General features: G+C 36.5%; 1 protein-coding gene across 1 annotated transcript in view; it reads right to left on the bottom strand.

Moving 5' to 3' along the window:
• Positions 1-10,625: 10,625 nt before the first annotated feature.
• Positions 10,626-22,267, bottom strand: part of LOC148956460 (zwei Ig domain protein zig-8-like) — a 215,298-nt gene continuing 203,656 nt past the window's right edge. The window contains exon 5 of the mRNA XM_089090988.1: positions 10,626-10,868. Coding sequence (XP_088947114.1) covers positions 10,626-10,868 — 243 coding nt within the window. The remainder of the gene's footprint in view (positions 10,869-22,267) is intronic.

The following is a 22,267-nucleotide window of genomic DNA, read 5'->3' as shown; positions in this document are numbered from 1 at the left end:
TTTGTCTCGTCGACAAGAATAGCAAAGTAATTAGCTGATTTTACTTCTGAAATAATATCTTGGCGCAAGGCATTTCCTATCTGTGTAACTGCTTTATTTTGGTACTGATGACTGCAATAGTGACCATATCGGCGCTGTAACTTGGCCTTCAGCTTTTCGTCGCCTTTAGACATTTCCTCCATCAATTCAACCAAATTACCCCGGTTTGCAGATGTTTCTGATTCGTCATGACCCCTCAAAGCAACACCCTGGTGGCCAAGAAAGCAAAGCGCGAAAAATGTACTTCACATTATCTCTATTTTCCTGAACCTCTTGAGATCTGGATTGAATTAAGGCATTCGCTATAGATTTCGAAGCATCAGTACTCATTATCTTAAATTCCATCCATGCTGACGTACAATGCCTATGTCTTTCAGAACCATCATGTTGCTTTAATAGAGCAGAACTGTCTTTCCACTTGCAAAATCCTGACTCAATGAAAGCCCTTTTTCCAGCAGTTTCTCCAGCCCTTAGAGTCCCCATAGAAAAATGGCGGCAAGCAAAACAAAACACGCAAGTGTTTTAAGCTGTCAACCCATTTAAAAATTGAATTGCAACATGTACTGACGTTCCTTTCGTTAGACGTGAAAGCTACATAAAACTCAAGACTCGGTCTATCTGATGTATTATGACGTGTTCAAGATATATTTGAGAGTATCTCGATTGCTATTGTAGTCCATAAGAGGTTCAGTAAAGCAGGACGACATTTAATGTTGATCTGAGCCATTTATTGTTCCGCTTGTTTCCGAAATTCTGTCACAGGTGGGGGAGTTTATCTCAACTAACCCGAGACTTTGGGCGCTTACAATATTACCAGTTTCTTGCACTAAAGTTTCTTCATTTTTCTTCCGCATTTTCACCGAAAAAAAAAACAAAGTTTGTTGTCGCTTTTTACTCATAGTTTGATTACGATGTAAACCCTGCTTTCTGCTGATAAAGTGTTTACTTTGATAAGCGTAGCCGAATCATTCAGAGTTATGGGTTCTCGTGGAGGAGGCAGAAGAGTCTCTTTCACTATAAACTATGTGTTTTATTGTACTAAGTTTATGTACAGTAGTTTAAGATAGATGCAGTTAAACGAGTAGTAGACAAGGACTTCACTCAGACACGGCAAGAGAAGAACTGAAGAAACATGTAGAAACTCCCTTAGAAAATCACTCCCATACTCCACGGTGAAACTACCCCGCTTAGAAACCCCATAAACCAAACACTTACATTTCCTGTTCACGACAGTCCCATACACTCCACTGGGACTAGTCATCCCATAAACTATTTAACAACGTCAAGAATCTGCTGACCAAAACCCCATTGAAACCCAAGAACACATTTCCTTTTCCAGCTACTAAAAAAGGCAATATACAAAACTCATAGTTTACAACGAATTCTTCACAAGAACAATAACGAAACGGGTACTGACCACATGAAGCTTAGTTTTGAATAAACCCTAGTCAGAAATAAAACAGTGTAGACGCGCTCGCTCTTAGACATTTCAAAACAAGATTATATAATTAGGGCACCAGTTTGTTGGTCGTATTTATTGGACCAGTTGCTGGTTTAATATAGCACATAGCTAAAATAGAAAAATAGCTGTGAAATATAAATAAGAAGGTAATTTTCAAAGTCTAGGGGGGGGCATGCCCCCCTGCCCCCCCCCCTATTTTGCGCCCCTGTTCCCAAATAAAATATCTCTAAGGTGGCCGAGCTCTGAATCCAGGAAGCGTGTTGAACAGTCTTGCAATGCTCTGTCAACTAGAGAATTGACAACTCCTCATTTCACACCAGGAGAATGATTAGAGAAATAATTTAAGTAACTGTCACTATGTGTGGGTTTTCTATAGACACCAAACTGGAAACATGTATCATTTCGGTGCACTAGAACATCTAAGAAAGGAAAACGCCTTTCTACCTCTGATTCCTCAGTAAATTTAAGTTTTCGATCCAAGGAGTTGAGCAAGCGAAGGAAAGAACCCAGAGACTCGTCACCGTGTTCCCACAAATAAAAAATATCATCTTTAAAACGAACACAAAATTCAGGTTTACAAAAACTTTACAAAACTGCCCTTTCTTCAATGTCTTCCATGAAGACATTAGCCTGTGGTGGTGAAAGGGGGGGGGCATTGGAAGCCCATATTTTTGTCTATAAAAAATACCTCTGGAATTGAAGTAAAAAGAAGTTCTGTTACAAACGGCTGTAAGTGAAAGAACTGTCTCATTCGAAAGAGTAGATTTTTCTGATATAGATGGACTAGAACTAAGTTTATGCTCCAAAATCAGTTCGGCCTTTTGAGGATCACAATTGTTATACACTGAATCTGCATCAAGTATTGATGCAGATTCAATGTATACCAATTGTGATCCTCAAAAGGCCGAACTAATTTTGGAGCATAAACTCAGTTCTAACCCATCTATATCACAAAAATCCACTCTTTCGAATCAGACACTTCTTTCACGTAAAGCTCTTTGTAACAGAACTTCTTTTTACTTCCATTATACGGGTATTTCTTATAGACAGACATAAGGGCTTTCAATAGGCCCCCACCTTTCACCAACAGAGGCTAATATCTTCATGAAATACCTTGAAGAAAGGGCTATTTTGTAAAGTTTTTGTAAACCTGAATTTTGGGTTCGTTTTAAAGATGATAGTTCTTATTTGTGGGAGCATGGTGACGAGTCTCTGTCGTCTTTCCTTAACTTGCTCAACTCCTTTGATCCAAAACTTAAATTTACTCAGAAATCAGAGGTAGGAAGGCGTCTTCCTTTCTTAAATGATCTGGTGCACCGAACTGGGGCACTCTAGTTGACAGAGTATTCCAAGTTTGTTCAAAATGCTTCGTGGATTCAGAGCTCGACTACCTTAGAGATATTTTATTTGGGAATGGTTATCCAAAAAGTTTAATAAATTATGTAATTGCAAAACACATTAAAAGATTATCAGATAGTTACACAGAAAACACCAATCAAAGGGAAAGTTCAGTTTATATTGGTCTCCCGTACGTTAAATGGGTTTTAGGCCACAATTCAAAAATATTGGAAAAAATAACATTTACACTTACTACAGACCCAGAAAAACTATCAGTTCCCAAATTTATCATGGTAAAGTCCCTATCCCGATAGGTGAAAACAGAATTCCCTGCTCGTGTGGTCTTTGGTATAGCAGTGTCTACAGAATTCCTTGCTTGTGTGGTCTTTGGTATATCGGAAGAAATAATCAGCGACTTACGGATAGATTAACTCGGCACTCTACCTCAATCAATAGCACACTTAAAAAGTGGAAAAAAACATAGAAAATTTTTACTCTGCCCTTGCAGAGGACATTTTTGAAAACCCAGGCCATACTATTTTATTTAATCAAGCTAGCCTAATTTTGCATGACAAAGGTATTGTCCAGCACTACAGAGAAGCTGTTGAGATTTATAAATACCAACATTTAAATCTAGCTTTGAAATGGGATTCAGGTGATTTAAGAATAAATGAGTCGTATTTCGGTTTTCTCAAAAGAGAAGTAGTCCAGATATAAACCTTGTACCACTTTCCCAATCACTTAATCAGACAGGTCAACAACCCCTTAAGTCTCAAAGAGTTTCTGCAAGAAATAAAATTATTAAAATCGGGAATCAAATGACACAGCTCTTCAACTCATTTAATTGCTGGTTCGTTTTGTTTTGAGTCAATGAATGCTTTCTTTTATTTCTCATTTATTCGCTAGTATCCATTGATGGTGGTTCAAGTTTTTGGATTTCTTGCAAATCGCGGATATTAGTGAATAACTCACTTTTATAGTTGTTAGGTATTTGGCTTTAATTCTTATAATTTTTGGCTTTTATTGAATTTTATTCGTCTTTTAATTCTTTGGCTTTTTCATTGGTTTTTTCACATTCACATTGACTTTCCGCATTTTATTTTGTTGGTTTTTTCTTTGGCACTCTCATTGAATATATTTTTTCATTTTGGGCTGAAGAAGAGAGGTGTTTGTCCAGTCGAAAAATTGGCTTTGTTGTCTCTTGTCGGTATTGTCATTTGGCTTTCAAAAACCCTATTTTTGCTCGTTTTTCTTTCTTTATGTTACCCAACGTCACCTTTCGATCTTTACTTATTCCTAGCCTGAGTGACTTAGTCTTCACAACACTAGTTTTCAAGCCTATGGTAGCACCCTGAACTCGCAAAACCTCTAAAAATTCATTCATTTTGCTCATACTTCCATTTAGGATGCTTAAATTATCAGAATAATCTAAGTCCAGGAGACTTTTTCCTCTTCATTTGATTCCGTAATCTCCCATTGCCTTTCCTATGCTCCTTAAGACAAAGTCCATCAAAATAATCCATATAAAGGGGGATAGAACACAACCCTGCTTGACTCCTGATTTAATACAAAACCAGCTGCTAATTTCATTCCTTAAGCGCAGCAGTGATATTCTCATACTTAGCACTAATCACTTTAATATATTTGGCTAGTATACCATAGAAGGATAAGACCTTTGCCAAAGCTCTTCTGTCAACAGAATTGAACGCTTGCTCATAATCTATAAATCTGAGGACCAAAGGTGTTTGACAACTCAGGCACTTCTTAATTATTAACCTAAGAGTGAAAATATGGTCGACACATCCTCTACCTTTTCGAAAACCACACTGTTCTTCTCTTAAAACTTTATCTACAGCATCTCTCAGTCCAAAATTATTACTAAGTAAGTGTTTTCACCGTAGATAAAGTAGTCCAGTCCAGTCTGCTAGTCCAGTAAATCTACAAAAAAAATTGCAATATAAAAGATTTTTACACCGTCTTGCAGAGAAAAAAAATGCTGTACGACATAACAAAAGTCCCGAAAAATCCCCTTGGCGGAACAGGGTAAAAAACAGGGGGAAAGGGAGAAAATTTGAAAAATTCTGGGGTAGATTCATTGTGCGCTCGAATTTCACGTCTGCTCTTTTTCTGCGCGGAAAACTCGAAAAAAGAAACTTATATTATTTTATCGCTGGACTTGGTTCAACTTCCCCTCTAGCGGGGAAGGGGAAAAGGGGAAATAGTATCCTCGAGAGTTGTGCGATATGGCGGGTCAAAATGTTGCCCCCAAGTTTTTTTGACTCGATGATTTCAAAAATCATGGTAATAGATTTGTGTCTTCCTTTTCTGCAGTGTTTTCACCGTAGGGGAGACAATACATCGGACCTTCGGAATGCGTAGGCAGATTTAGTTCTACTATATAATAGAAACCTAAGACAAAACTAAATGTAAAAAACGAAACAAATCAGGTAACTTCGGTAATCACAGCAAAATATAATTACGGTTTTGATTGAACTAAAAAGGATAAGATCAGGGGTATGTATTAAAGATCGTCTTCTTCATCGTTATCAACAGAAACATCTTTATTGGAACACGCAATCCCTTGGCAGTCTTTGCAAGCAAGTGTGAAAGGCAATCCGTTTTTTTGGCATTTACAGCACGAGCTTTCACAGTTGGAACGCATGCAGCTGCAACGAATTACATGTAGCAGATGAGGTAGAGTAGGTCCGATGTCTGTCATGACCGTAGTGAGGTGTCCGGTACGTAATCACCAACCCCAGTCTGTCGGGTCGAGTTTTTGCGCAGCATTACGCCATTCCATTACCTGATAGAAGACTCTATAAAAATGAAATTTCACAGCCGATGGAGTTGGTGAAAGTCTCTCTAAGTTCACAACAGTTGATGTCTTTGAGCTCTTCAGTTTGTAAAGAAAAAACCCTGTACCTAGATTTGCTGTGACCCTCCCCTTTCTTAGCCTTGTAGAAACACAGCAAAATATTTTCACCGGCTTACTGGACTTCTGCCTTCGTAGAGCGCAGATTAAGGAATACTTCACATATATTCCTAAATTCTTGATTGCATGTCGGGAATGGTAGGACAGCCTGCTTTCCTATCCCAAACAAATGGGACACCGTGCCGCAACTAAGAGAAGTGTTGTCAGAAAGAACAGAGTGACAAACCTGTTCCAGCCATCTTTTGATAAAGTTGATGTGCAAATATTTAGCTGACAGCACTCTTGACTGGGTAAAGGTTTCAAACTAGAGATCCCTGGCTTCCGGAGGCAGGTGATGGATGAGAATGATCAATAAAACAGTGTCGTTTCTGACTGCTGCGGTTATCCTTCCCTTGGCCGCATTAACACCTGTTAATGCAATCAGAACGTCCGCATCTCTCTCTGCATGAAGGACAGTGAGGCCGGCTTGGACAAGCTTCTTACCAATTGCTCGAATAATGTTCTGCTTATTGTGGGGATTCCGCAATAAGTACTCCTTCTTTCTTTGCAGCTTCAAACTCAGTGTGAAAGCTAGGTGACGTCTTCGGTAGACGGACCTGAAGTGTAACCATCAAAGACGACAGAAGCATTTGGATACTTCTGTGTCCCGAATGAAACGTAACAGTTGCAAATCTGTTCAAAAGTGTTTCCTGTTTTCCATGGAATATGCTGGAGCGGCCATCCACCATCGATCACGTATTTTTCCAGCTCTTTTGATAGGACGTTCACAGGTTCTGCCTTTGCTAATTTTCAAATAACTTTCACTAGCTCCACTTTATCTGGTTGTCGCGGCAGGCTTGACGATTAGAAAAGGGCTGTAGGATAGCTGGAGAGTTCAAATCTGAGTGTTTCTTCTATATCTCCTCCGGATGTAGTTGCCGCTGCTGCAAGACTTCGAAACAGAAGACTTGCGTCAAGTTTCATGCCTTCACCGTCAGATTCAGAAGTGTTGCCTTGATAGGCAATCTTAATCACTTTGCTTTTGCGCTTGAAGATCTAGTGATCGTCATCGGCGTCGTCCATTGACTTCAGAATTTCTTTTCCTATCACCTTTGCTGCATACACGTTGACATCCCTTGCAGCTGTCATACCATTCAATATATTGCGCAGTTGAGTGCAGTTGTCGCAGGGACAGGAATGCGTATAAAAGCTACTAAAGCCTTTATATCCTTTCTATCTCTTTCTATCCGAGCTGGTCTTGCAGAAAGGTGCTGGTCAGATGACACGTACTCAACGCCGGTAAGTGACTGCATAAGCTCATTAATTTCAGCTCGCACTGGCATTGGCATAGTCTAGATCAGCCTTTGCGTCTCACTCATTCCATTTCCTCTCATGAGTCCCATGCTTGTTTTCAGTGACCTCATCAGTAATTACTCAATTACTAATTTGGGAGAGAGCCCAACCCAAAATCTATCGCTTCTTCGAATTTCAAACATCCCATCCGTGACGTCTTTATACAGCTTCTGGTTACTTTCTTTCAGCTCTTCCATTTGCTGAAGAAATATTCTCACCGATTTTGTATACAGGTATTGGCCTGCAGCTGCAAAGTAAGAGATCATCTCAGAGAGTGCTTGAAGATACTGCACCTAGTTTCCGGTCCGTTCTGCCCTGATGGTCTTCTTAAGCAATCCGAACATTTCTGAATGCTGAAGCCATATTTTTGCAGTCCTGTTGTTCTGCAGTGTGTCTTGAAACTCCATCATTCGCGTTAGAATTTGACGCACTACGTCTGCGTTGAATACATTTTCAAGGCTTATTTCCTCATTCAGTAGAGCTGCACATATTGTCGAAGCTTCTGCAAAGTCTGGATGACTCGCACGTATGTCATCTGTGCAGTTGAAACCATACAATTTGCCAATGAGAATGATCGGCATTGCTGAATCTATAAGCTCGAGCGTTCTCATGGCTCTTGAAGCAGCCTTACCGCCAGTACCACCAGTATCATCAAGTGCCAGATCTCTCCAAGAAAGCTCACACGGCAATAGAGACCACCGATCATTGGAACTGCTGTCTTGATATGACAATCAGCATGCTCAGCATGAATGATGTTCACCGCTTTCATGTACAAAGGCTGGTCGAAAGTAACAACAGGTACCATTCCGTGCTGGCGTGCTTTATCGAGATACAACGTAAGGTCGTGTATACACAAAAAAGATAGGAGGGATTATAGTCGATCATAGGCGAAAAAAAAACATCGACGAAGCGCCTTTGTATGACCCATGGTGAATTGCTTGCATAAATCCACTCCATCCGACACGTTTCGTTTCATGTATCCAACTTGCATGCTAAAGTAGGTCAATGCCATCGATCTTGTCGTCGAAGGTGATGGTCGGGATGGGTTTGTGCAAAAGACTGCTCTCCTGTTGGCTTCTGTTGTAGAAGAAGAAAGGCACTCGTCCAACCTCCTGAAGTACTTCAAGGTTTACAACTGCTCTTGGGATCATAATTGGAAATTTTGGTTGCCTTGGTGTGGCAGCACCTAGCATGCCCATTCCATGGAAAGTACCTTTTCTGTCGATAGTTCAAATGTTGTGGTCGAAATTGTCGCCAATGAACTGGATGAAAGTTTTAGAAGTCATCCCTAACAATTCTGTGCCATGAGTTACTGCGACAGAACGCTCGAATTGAAGCACTTCAGAGTAACAAGTAGAAAAACCTAGCCTTTTCAGCTGGTCGATGAGAAAACGTGAACCAGATTGCTGGTGTTGCTGGACTCCAAGGTATGCATGTAAAGGAGCCAGCAAAGATTGGGGACGGCAAGCCTGAATTATTGTTTAACCGATTGAACCTACCAGTAGAAAGTTAATCTCCAGCAAACATGAAAAGAGAAGCACCAGGGAATAGGATATTAAACTCTGGCCTAAAACGTGGTAGAGGGTTTTAAAACCGAGTTGCTGTACAGCATCTTTATTTACCCCCTCTTTTCCCCCTGTAAGTGTGGAAACGGGGGAACGACTTATTGCACAGCAATAAAAAAACGCATATTCGATCTTTTTGGACGCAAGAGCATCAGGAACGCCATTCTCAGCATCAAAAACTACCGGTCGTAGATTTTCGAGTTTTTCCCTGGATTTTCCCCTTTCCCCCTGCCGTTTTTAACCCTGTTCTGCCAAAGGGATTCTTGGGGACTTTTGTTTTATTGTACAGAATCTTTTTTCTCTAAAAAATGGTGTAAAAATCATTTATGTTGCAATTTTGTCCCAGATCGTCAATTTTTCCATAGATTTACTGGACTATACGTACAGAGACCAGACTAATGTCTCGATAATTACCGCACTCACTCTTGTCACCTTTCTTATAAAGTGGCTTAATTAAGGTTTTCCTAAAATCGTTAGGAACTTCCCCTTTTTCAAAAATCTCATTCATAATCTTCCATAGCCTAACTCTAACCTAGAGCCGCCATATTCAAGAAACTCATTTACCACACTTTCAGAACCTGGACCCATATTATTTTTAATCCATTTAATACTGTCGCTAATTCTTCCCCACAAAAAAAACAAAAAATCTTCCTTCACATCCAAGGTATTACAAACTTTTTTATTTACCTCTATATCTTTTCCTGCAGCTCTATCTTGGTTTAGCAAATTCTCAAAATGTTTTGCCCATCTTTCTTTAACTCTTTCCTTATCACTCATTGTGGCCCTAAGCCTGTCTTTAACTGGGACAAGTCCGGATTGACTACTCTCTCTGAATTTATTAACGTGCCAGTACAATATTTTACTATTATGCTGTCTAGCTTCATCTTCCAGATCCTGGGCAATTTAATCCATGGCCTCCACTTCACACCCTATTTTGGCAATCTGTCTTCCTTAATCTTAACACCGTGCCCTAGCCATCACAACCTTTCTCTTATCACAAAGGAATAAGTAAAGCTTTATTTTAGCGTCTAAAAAAGCAAAGCATAACTTTGAATTGCAAACAAGAACGTGAAACTAAAGAATGACACGAAAATTATGCTATTGCGTAAGTTAGATATTTCAGGAATTACAACGGAATAAAGAACAATTCATTTCAGCTTCTCTGAAGGATAAACAGGAAGGAAGAATTGAATTTATGTATATATGAATTGAAAATTAAATAGAATTTATATATGTATATATATATATATATATGTATATATATATATATATATATATATATATATATATATATATATATATATATATATATATATATATATATATATATATATATATATATATATATATATATATATATATATATATATATATATATATATATATATATATATATATATATATATATATATATATATATATATATATATATATATATATATATATATATATGTGTGTGTGTGTGTGTGTGTATGCGCATTTGAGAGCCTAGAGTCACGTCTGAGCACCACTAAAGAAGTCAAAGTATCATATTTGGGGACACTTTTTCAAGGACCAATGTCCTGAGCTCGTCATTTATGAGGACTGGGAAGTCAAGCCTATTCACCAGAAACTAAATTTTGATTTTCTGACCGTAACGAGCGGTGGGAGGCAAATAGAAGGATGGTTTGACTGCTTTGCTCGTTTTTGTTACGAATTTTTCTATATTATACTCTTCCTTCATGAATTTGTATCTGGTTTACTTATATTTTTTTTTTTAGTTTAAGTTGATCAGGTTCTCCCATTCTGAAATTTAATTGTCTATTCAGAGATTTTAAAAATTTATGTTGTAAAAAAAGAAAATAACCTGTAAAGCAGCCGTATGTAGTGAATCACAATGACGAGGGATTTAGCTGTCCAAAAGTGCTAACGAATATAAGGATTATATATAAGTTGGAAACGTATAGCTGAATAAAGATTAAAATATTAGATTATAAATACCTTGTGAAACAAAAACAGTTACTGACACTGGATCAGCATTCGAGGCTTTACAAGTATAATTTCCAGAGTCAGCTATTCTGGCTCTTTCAATTGATAGGACTGACTCGGTCATTTCGTCATGAGTTGTTCGCAAGGAAGTAGAGACTCCTTGCCTTGAAGGGTCATTATTAACTATTCTTGAATTATGGTACCAAAAAACAAATTGCTGCGCAATTGGACTCTGAAATAAAAATTAAAAAATCGTATTAAACTCTGTCAATGCAAGTTTGGTCTGCGTTCCATGAATCCAAAAAGGCTCCACGAATCCTTAAGACGTTAAATTTTCATAAGGTTGAAATTAATCCTTAGGCTATAGGGCCAATAGCCTAGGGATTAATTTCAACCTTATGAAAATTTAACATCTTATGAATACCAATAGCTAATAAGTATTGGCTATTGGTGTCAAAATTCTTGTTATGTCCCTGAGATCTGTGAGAGAAGATAGGGGCTTGCTACTGCTCTTTGTGGCAGGGATCAACACTAATGAGTTCGCAGCCGTTTGTTTTTTATCATGATCAGCGGTCTATAGCTCCGACATAAGACTTAAACTCAGAAGTTTTCCCGGGTATGGAATCGTTAAACAGGCCAGAGTAGTTCCAGTGAAAAGTTTGTAAATCTTCCAGTAGTTTTCAAGAAAAAATATTTTTTTACCTTATTTCGTGCATAGTGTCAAAGCAAAAAAAAAAGTCCTAGATGGGAAATTAAACTTTTTCATAACAATTTCGTGTCTCACTCTAGCAGAACAATAAATTATATGTCTGAAAACCGGAGAACTAAATTCCGTATCTCTTCCAGATTTCTTGGAAATATCTCTGGAAAAAGTTATCTTGAATTCCAAATTCCGATTTTTTGGGTTGTTTTCTAAAAGTTTAAATTCCTTCTGTAACTTCTTATATTTTAAAATTTTATATTTTGCAAATTTCCTGCATGTTGTCTAAGTAAGATGTCCTAGCTTTGAAGATTCCCTTTTAAAAAATCATTAAAGTTTTTCTCATAGGTTTTTTGGGAATAATACTAGATATAAGCTTTCAATTTATTTTTGATTTTGATATTTATTTTATTTTAGAAACTAATGCCATGAAAAGTAAGCAAGAGGACATGCATCCCATGCACAATGCAATCCAAAATTGGATTGGACCATTATGATATAATTTATAAAGTTGTCACTGCACATCGATCTCCTTGATATCCTTGACGTAACTTTATTTCTAGATATGGTGGAATTTTATTTCTAACGCAGATAGGCAGATTTTAGTTATCTGAGAATTGGAGATTACATTATTTTCCAGCAATAAAATTTCTTTTGTGACATCTCTATGTTGAAGTTTTGATACCAGCACGAATTTCAAACCAGTTAGTATATTAACAGTAACTGACAATGAATTTTCATCATTGCACTCTGGTACGAAGGAATTGTTGCTTTCTGATACATCTGACCATTCGCCAGTTAGAGTTTTGTTTTTGATTCCCCGGCTCCCACAAATGAAAAACCGAGATTTTGTTATTCATCAGGGTAGCTGGATAGACTGAAAGAAGATTCGACCACAACATCATGGGTTTTCACATCGCCAGAAAATATTAATTTAGGTAATTATAACAGGATTTTTGGCTAGTTCTATGATACTGCTGAGGAGACATTTACAGTAAATTATCGAAAATATTCTTTAGTTCATTCAAAAAGATCAAAGCCCATAGATCCATGTACAAAATCTGGGATTCTTCAGTCAATAAAGAGGAAGCAGAACATCTGAAAAGGTGCATAAGAATAGACCTAGTGATTTAAAGCTAAAATCACGCAAGTTGTACCGTAAAAAACTAAAATATTTTATTCACAAAGCTAAAACAAAATATTCTACCCAAAAATTTATGGATAGCGGTTAAGAATTTAAAGAAGACCTGGGACGCAATTACGGAGGTTAGTCAACCTTCCATAAAACGAAAAGGTCACTCCACGCCTGTTATGATAGACGATCAACAGATCACAGATAAGGGCAGCTGCGGCATCAGATGACAAAGTCTTTTTTGTGGAGGTAGGGGAAAAAAACTACTAATAGTATAATTTCTTCTTCAGTATCATAATCTTCAAAGTAGTTTCTAAGTCGGGCCTCCAAGCTCAAATTAGATAGTTCTTCGGGAAATTAAGGCGCAAGAACTTGCGATAGTTGTTTAATATTTAAAGAATTCTTCACTATTTTTTTTTTTACCAAATTCCTGCTAAAGTAATAAAAGATATTACTCTGTTAAGTATTACCTCAATTTGCCACTTAATTTATCAGTCAATTCAACCAGAAATATTCCCTCAGCGTCTGAAGCTGGCATGAGTGTTAGGTGTCTTTAAAGGAGGTGATTGTGAAGACCCTGAGAACTGCAGGCCTAAAGGCTCTGTAAAACTGCATCTCTCTTCTGTCTTTGTTCTCTGCAACATTTAATAAGGCGATTCTTAAGCATCTGGTAAGTTTTCTAGAACTAAGGAGTTTCAAATAGTTCGCGGTAACGAACTGCAAGTATGCGACCCGGCTCAATAGTAGCCAAAACTGAAAAACGGAATTTTTGATACCTATAGATACTTCACAAGAATCAAATTTGTATGCTGATTTCAAATATATAAGTTTCATCAAGTTTAGGTTTACCTATCAAAAGCTACGGGCCTGAGAAAATTACTTTATTTTCAAAAGAGGGGGAAACAACCCCTAAAATTCATAGAATCTCAATGAAAATCACATCATGAGATTCAAAATATCAGAAAATTCTACTGTGGTGATTTCAAGCTCTTATCTGCATAAATTTGGAAAATTGCAGAGTGGTCCCAGGAATATTGCGAGAGGGCTCATTCGAATGGAAATCAAAAGTTTCATTGCCCTTTTTAAGTGACAAGAAAATTGGAGGGTAACTCGGCCCCCTCCCACGCTAATTTTTTCCCAAAGTCACCCGTTCAAAATTTTTAGATAACCATTTTGTTCAGCATAGTAAAAAAATCTAAGAACTATATCTCTGAGGATGACTTAAAACCCCGAAGTCCCCGGGGGAAGGGCTGCAAGTTATGAACTTTGCCCGTTGTTTAAATATAGTATTGGTTATTGGGAAGTATAGAGACCTTTTCAGGGGGATTTTATCTGGTAGTGGGAGAGGGGTCAGGGTGATAGCTTACAAGGGAGGATCTTTCACGGGGAATTTTTCATGGAGGAAGGGAATTTTCCATGAAGGAGGTGCCGGATTTCGCAGCATTATTTAAAAACGATCAGAAATTAAATAAAAAACTGGTTTTCAACTGAAAGTAAGAAGCATCATTAAAACTTAAACGAACAGAAATTATTACGTATATGAGGTGGTTCACCTCCTCGTCAATATCTCTCTCTTCACACTAAAGCTTTTAGTACTTTCAAAAGAGCTATTTATTCTAATTAAACGGCCTTTGTGATTCAGGGGTCACGCTTAAAGAATTGGAAAAATTTTTGAACTTTAGCGTAAATAGCGATGTATTGACGAGGGGGCAAACCCCCTCATGTACGTAACAATTTCTGTTCGTTTTAAGTTTTAATGTTGTTCCTTACTTTCAGTTAAAAACAAACTTTTTTTTATTTAATTTTAATCAGCATCAGTTTGAACTTTGTGCAAAGTATTCAACGGTGCACGCATGCAATAGACTTATTCAGTTTTTACGACAATCTCTAGATTCTGGTCTAATTCCTTCAGCTATTTTTCTTGATGTAAAGAAAGCTTTCAACAGTCTTAAGCAGAAGATCCTTGTTGGTAAGCTGCCTTATCATTCTGTATGTGGCGAAGCATTATTATGGTCATCTTTATACCTTACTGGCAGATTTATTGCTGCAGACGAGCAAGTTTCAGTTGAATAAGAACGTCCCCAAGGCTCAATTCTTTGTCTATGTCAACGACCTCTACAGGCTTTTTAGCACCCCAATTGCCGATGTCTGCTGCGATTTTTGTCAGAAAAATTACTTTTGGACTGCGTCAACGCCTGCATCTAATAATAAGGAAGAACTGGTGGCATTCGAAAATGAAAACACTCTAGGTGCCGCAGCTCAAGACGAATCATCCCTTACATTCAAACTTCAAACAATGAAGGAAAAGGTTTATAATTGGCTTGATATGAATATACTAGCTTTAAATATAAGTAAGTCCTCCTACCTTCTTATTATTTCCCTTACAGGTGAAAGTGGCCCCTGTTCTGCTGGACGAAAATGAATTTTTTTAGTTTTGTATTCAGTTAATAAGAGTGTAAGTTTTCTTGTGGGCTTGAAATATCCGGAAACTGAAGCGAATATACCTTTTTCTATCCTCTGTCATTTATACTTTTGTCTTATTTATCATTATGTGCGGATATCTACGTTTCCATCTTTACTGTCATTTGTTCATCCTCTTTAAGAGAAAGTGGCTTGAGTCCTACAGTCAACTGCAAACATTCCTGTTGATTTCCTGAAGATGAAAGATCCTATATTTTATCCGAGTTTTTACTGGCGTAACAATACGTTCATAGTAAGGTCCCATCGTGCTCTTACGCGTGCATCTCGTAACCAGGAAGATGTAATAGCCCCGGTCATTCCCTCGGTTCGATCCGACTTCTGGCTGTCCATGACCGCGGGGCGTGCTTGGAACTCAGTTCTTGCTGAGATCTGGCAGTCCCTAGCGCTTTGTTTCTAGAAGAAGCACATAGAAAGTTTTTGTTTAAAATGTATTTTTCAGAAGATTTAGGTGTATGTTATTATGAGAGTTGGAACTTAGTACTTGGTGAGATCTGGCAGTCCCTAGCGCTTTGTTCCTTGAAGAAGCACATAGAAAGTTTTTGTTTAAAAAGTATTTTTCAGAAGATTTAGGTGTATGTTATTGTGAGAGTTATTTTATTTATTAGTTATAGCTTATTTAGCGCTAATTCATCGATGACGTAGAAGAATCTACGACATGACTTTAGATGTCGAGTGATGTGTAAATTACCGTATTCATGGAAGCAGCTAGTGATTTGATTTCTTAATCCTTATTTATTTATTTTCAGGTGTAGTTTAGAATGGATATGTTTAGTACTATTATAAATTAATTACTATAAGTTGTTTTCCAAAGAACAGACCATTGATCCCTTTGTCCTTTGGGATATTGTTCTTAATTTAAATTTTTAAATGAAATAAATGGAATTTGACTCGAACTTGATTCGGCGAATTCTCTACATTTTGTTTAAGTAAAATGTCCTACTTTCAAAGCTTAACCTGTTCAGAAATCAAATGTCTCTAGATATTAATAGAACATCATATTATCTTTTCGAAAACCTAAGCAAAAGTTCTGCATCTGCTAAAATTTTTGAGAAGTAATACCTGGAAATCTTAATTCCGAAAATAGAAATTCCCATTGTATTTTATTTTTTCTAAAATTTTCTATTTTGATATTTATTATATTTTGGAGGTTTAATACCATGAAAAGAAAGAAAGAATGCACACACTCTTCTATATTCGTAAATCAACCGTACACTGAGAAATAAAAGTTTATAAAATAAACCTTTTCGCGGATGCTCATTAAACGTAGTAAATAGTACACAATCGCAATACATGTAAAAACAAACCATACGGATACGGAGTGTGAAGATTACTTCATAGAAAAAGAACTTATTAAGAAGTTCTTGATTTACGCACTGAGCTTACAAACAAATACTTACAATAACCAAAATGCATCGGAAAAGGTGACACGCGAGTATACACATTTTTTGCTCGTGACAGATTGTTGCATGTGTTGATCCAAAACTGCGAACTATGGGCCATAGTTCCTGCAACGCTCCACGTGTCTTTGACACCGGATGTCTAGTTTCAGTCGTCGTCCAGCCACTGGATGTCCTACGCAGTATCTAAACCTGATGCTTGTTTTTTTTTTGTGAACTAAGCTGCCGAGACCAAACAGACTGAAAAAAATAGGTGCCGAAATCATGCCCAGGGAGGGGGAGGTCAATTCCTCTGGACATATGAAGGACCAACCATAGCGCAACAAAAGATCCCTTGGTAGGCAATCCGAACTGGAAGAGAGCAGTTAATTTGCTATTTCCGGTATTGAGGATCAAGTACTGCCTACCAATGATGGCTGGTGAATAAGGGGTGACTTACCCCTCAGTATTGAGTGGTGGGTGTTGCCTGCCCAGACCGGCCTGAAGCTGCTGGGCGTGGTTCATAGGATGGAAAAAAACAGCGGGGACACCTTGACACTGCCAGGAAGGTTCTCCTACAGAGGGAAAAAAAGGTGATTGAAAGGCTCTATCTAAAGATACCCTGCCCGAAGGAGTTCCAATAGCTTAGTAATTATAGGTGCAATTTTAAAGCGTTTGGAGGCAATTGACCTTTGTGGTCTGAGCCTCGAAAACATTTTTTCGTGGCTGTTCATATCAATAATAATATTAATAATGATGATGATGGTAATTATAATAATAATAACAATAATCATAAAAGACATAATTATAGCAGTAACAATTTTCACAGCGCTATGTCAATTTTCTTGTAATAATTTAACCAATGCCTAATCTGCTAATTAGTACCTTCTAAAGTAATAGGGATAGTACTAGATTAAGATATAGTATTCTACGAAATTTGCATTATATATATATATATATATATATATATATATATATATATATATATATATATATATATATATATATATATATATATTAAAGTATGATACGTAACACAAATGTATTAGAAGATTAGAAGAGACTTTGATTTTGTCTCTTTATCAATCTCCTTATAAGTTACTGGTAATATTATATAAAGACTGGTGTATTGTTATTTGGTTTTATCTTACAGTTCATGGTAATGAGCTGTAAGTAATGAGCGACGGCCCAATAGTAATCGGAACTTAAAAAACGGAATTTGGGTAACAATAAATCAATCAAAAGAATCCGCATTTTATACTTACTTCAAAACATAAAATTCATTAATTTTAGTGTTACCTACCAAAAGCTATGAGCCTGAGAAGATTTGCCTGATTTTCGAAAAAGGGAGGAAACACCCTCCCCCCCCCCCAAAAAAAAGTCAAAGAATCTGCATGAAAATCATACCATCAGATTCAGCGTGTCAGAGAATTTTAATGTAGAGGTTTCAAGCTCCCATCAGCAAAATTTTGGAGTTATGTTTTTTGCCAAAAAGATCACAAAAAAAGGATCACGGATATATGTGTATCTGTTTGGTTTTTTTCCATATGTAATGGTATCGAAGCAATACACCTAGAAGATCGAGCGAAAACTGAAAAAAATGGAATTTATGGGGGAAAATTCCACTAAGAGGATTTCCGTTTTCATTTGAAAAACGATCAAAAAATAAATTAAAAACCAAAAAAGTTTAAAACCCCAAAAATTTACAAACTATGAAAAAGTAAGAGCAGTACCAGTGTTTGGTTTTAGTCTTTAACAGTAATAAAAAACTATAATGTATCAGATAATAAATAACAATCTAGGACCTTCCTTTAATATTATGTTTCAACTAGGAAACAGGGTCCATAACTATTCAACTATGCAAGCTCAGAATGCAGGGACGTAGCGCCAGCATTTTTATGGGGGAGGGGGAATTTTATTCGAGCGCTACTGAAGAAAAGTTACCATTTACCAAAGACGCTGCTTGGTTAAATTCAAATTATTAAACGACACATAATAAACAATAAACAAACATTAAATAAACATAAAATTAAGTACTGGTGATCAATCTTTTGCTAAAAGTATCAGCAATGAAATGCTGCAGGCGGCAGTAGTATAGTTTAAACAAGCTTTTGTGTGGGCTAGGGTGAATTTCATATGCATTCGGCTTTTTCAGCAGGCTTCACCACTAATGGTGCAGTATATATCCCCCGTCCACTTCCCCAACCTCCCATCCTTACGTTTTTGACTTAAAGCCTATATCTATTAAGTAGAGTAGAGAATTTCGGAAGAGTTGTGTTATTAAAAGTGATGCTAGTAAATTATAGGGATTATTTTAAACCCGGTCAATTCTAATGAAGAGGGTAATGCGTACCTGAGCCGTGATTTTGAATTCGATGTAAGTATTATCAGAATTGATAAAAGGAAGTATGTGCTCACTTGCGGTTTAAAGTACCAAAGAGCATTTAGTGTTAGAGTAAATATGTTTCATTTAAACTGTCAGGGATTTAACTCACCTTTTAGTTTCCTCGTTGAATCGATTCAAAGTTCAAATTTTCATGTTATAGCTCTGAACGAGACATGGTGGAGGGATCACACTGCTTCGTTATTAAATCTTGACGGTTTTGAACTGGCTATGCAGCCCATGAAGATACGGCAGCATGATAGAATTGCTGCTTATGTTAGGAGGAAATTCCCTTGAAAGTTAAGGACTGATATTCAAGTAAATGTCGAAATGGTTTTTGAGTCTTTGATTCTAGAAATACAAGTGAACAGAGATTGTTTTATTATTTGTATTGTGCATAGGCCACCCTTCGGTAGTTTTGAGAATTTTATGGGTTGCCTTCAAGATCTGTTATAAAAATAACCAATGAATACGCGTGCATGCTATATTGGAGGGGACTTCAACATCGACTTTATAAAAAAAAATTCACCGTTATCAAATATCTGCTGTATTTTGTAACTTGTTGATGCTTTGTGAGTTGCGTGCAGCTATTAATATACCAACAAGTGATTACAAGGAATTCAGCAACTTTTCTTGATAGCTGGTCACTAACAGGAGAAAAGAATTAATAGGTATGTTAATCTTGTCGAAACATGGATTAGTAGCTCTTTCCTTAAATGTATAAAGAAAAGTCACAAGCTTTATATGAAGGCTGTAAAGGGAACTTGTATGAAAGAAATACTTTACTGCATAATAATTTTAGAAATAAAATTCTGAGAAGAATTAAAAAAAGATTATTACAAAGAGTAGTTGAAGCGAGCTGGGGGAAGTCCTACAAAATCATCGAGGGCAATTAAGGAGGTGACAAAAAGGAAAATTTAAAGGTTCCCAGATTCAATTAGCCCGAGTCAGATATGTGACCATTTTACCGATATTGCCGAAAAAGTGACTGAGAATAATTGTAGCGCTAGAATGGTAAATGGATTTGAGGGATATCTACCAGAAGAGGTGGACATCTCGTTATGCCTCAAACCAGTGACAATAATGGAGTTAAAGGAAGTGCTTGTATCGTTTAATAATTCTGCAGCCGGTATTGATCTTATGCGAATAAAGTTGTCAAGTTTGTTTTTATTTCGACTCAGTTGGATTAAATGTTTTTCATTAATCAGTAGTTTTAGAAATGTGTGCCTCCAGATTGTTTAAAACTTGTAAAGATTACTTCTTTATTAAGAATTAATTAAACTGATATAAGAACTGAAGATCTTTTAATTAAAATATGATTCCTGGTTTTTCGTATTTTTTTAAGACGTGTTCCCAACCAATTTAAAGAATTAGAATTTCATCTCCGGTGTCATGGATACTTTAAAAAAAAATTACGAAATTATACGAAAAGGAAAAGCAAATTTACAGGAAATGGGTCATTTATCTGATACATAATTGGTCATCCTACAACATCAAAAAGTTTAAAACTTATTACTGTGATGAATAACCCTATACCACCATACCCTATAAAGATTATAATAGTTTGATTGAACCGTGTCGGGTAATCAAAAGAAAAATGGCAGGCTAGGAAAAGTGTACTTTCACTTTTAATTATTCCTCAAAACAGCTAACAGCTTTCATTACTGCAACTTTGAAAATGGAAATGTGATCTTCGATGAAAACTTAAAAGAGAAACTTGGTTTAAGAAATAATAACATCATAAGCAGCGTAATAGCGCTACTAAGTAAAGAGCGAAGTGGGCTCTATCAATCTTTTAGTAAGGAGGAAGATCAAAAATTAAAACAATCAAAAATTATTTCGTAGTTGAGGGGGGCTGTTCCTTCCTCTACCCTCACTCTTTACGTTAAAATTTTGAACTTCTTTAAAAATAGTTCTAATTCAACGGGCCTTGTGTTTGAGCAGTCTTTCTTAAATATTGTGACAAAAAGTCAAACAGAAAATCTTCTCCCCCCCCATTTACAATATCCCGCGGAAAGATTCTTCCTGAAAATTTTTCTCCTCAAGGAGAATTCTCTCCATGGAAAATCACCCCTCCGCAGAAAACGCCCCAAAAACATTTTCGTATATTTCCCGATAACAAACAGGATATCATATAAAGCTGTTTAAGAGCTCATTTAAATTTTAATTTTAATGTCTAACCACTTTTTATAAACTTGCTAACACCATCATAAAATGCCACATAGCACCCTGAAATTTCAATGTAGTTGTCATTTCTGAAATGGAAAAATTGAGCGGGGTACTGGGACATTACAGTCAGCTATTTAATGGCCATTTAAAAGATAATTTTATATTTAATTGCCTTTTATAAATTTGAATAGATGACGCCATTAGCAAGTGCCATATTGTACATGGGCACCGGCAAGGGGAGACCATGGCCCCCCTGGAAATTTGGGACTATATAATAATTATAAGGAAACCAAAGAAAAAAAAGCAGAATAGAGAAAAACCATGGACAAATTTTTTGATGCCCCATTGTTGGCTGCCTGCCAATAGATTTTGACCCTATAATAAGGAAAATATAAGTTGTAATTTGTGACTGAGTAACCCCTAAAAAGTTTTTCACAAAAAATTTTTCTATGTGATTTGGTTGGAGCAAAAAAAAAAAAAAATTCTTCATAGTAAGGAAAGGTAAGTAAATAACGATCCTTGTCAATAACGAACGTATAAGAGCCTAACTACTGATATAATTCAGTCAAAGAACCAGCTTTTTATCGTAATCTTAAATATGTATTTGTTTATTCAAGGCCGTACCCAGAGGGGGTGTTAGGGGGTTTTGACACCCCCCCCTCCCCGAAATATTTTTTGACTCGTAAAAACGTAACAAAAATGGATATAAACAAACTTCATATGCGTTTTTTGTTTTTTTTTGTGTGACCCCCCCCCCTTCCCCCCCCACCCCGAAAAAAAACCTCGTGTTTATTAATAATTAGTGCAGTTATTATAGCACAAGAAAGTTCGTATAATTGTAGAAAACACAAGGAAAAAACTTAATAAGGGGCAATTTCGGTAAGAATGTGCCGTCAACTTTTTCTTGCATTGTAAGAATACCCATGATCTGGTATATGAAGCCACTATAATAATCAGAAATGTTTGTCCTGTACGGAAGGCTAAGAATTTTGGTATTTCCTCCCTGAACGGATACGTTTTTGTGTTTTATTATCATTTTTTTTTCTAGGAGTGATTGTATTTATCTGGTTTTCCCTTTGAAAAAGATTTAATTTTTAAAAGTTATGAAGTATAAAGGTGTCAAATATATTGGTTTTTGGCATTCAAAATTAAATTGAAAATGTTGAATTAAAATTTTTATTTGATTTTCTTAATCTTAGTTTTGATGTTTTACTTTGAACAAAATACTTTGATAATGCGTTACTTTTTATAAACACTGACTCTAAAGGCATTAAATATTTTGGTGTTTTATAACCAAGTTCAAAACTGTCGATATTGTTAAAAAATAATCGTCCAACACTTCGGCATTGCTCAAAAGAACTTAATGCTGGGAGTTTATATCTTAGTTTTT

This window comes from Artemia sp. Qi Xiang Cuo, chromosome 1, assembly GCF_049724085.1.
Source record: "Artemia sp. Qi Xiang Cuo chromosome 1, ASM4972408v1, whole genome shotgun sequence".
Taxonomy (NCBI): Eukaryota; Metazoa; Arthropoda; class Branchiopoda; order Anostraca; family Artemiidae; genus Artemia; species Artemia sp. Qi Xiang Cuo.
Note: the sequence above shows the minus strand (reverse complement) of the source record. Positions and strands in the feature narration are given on the sequence as shown.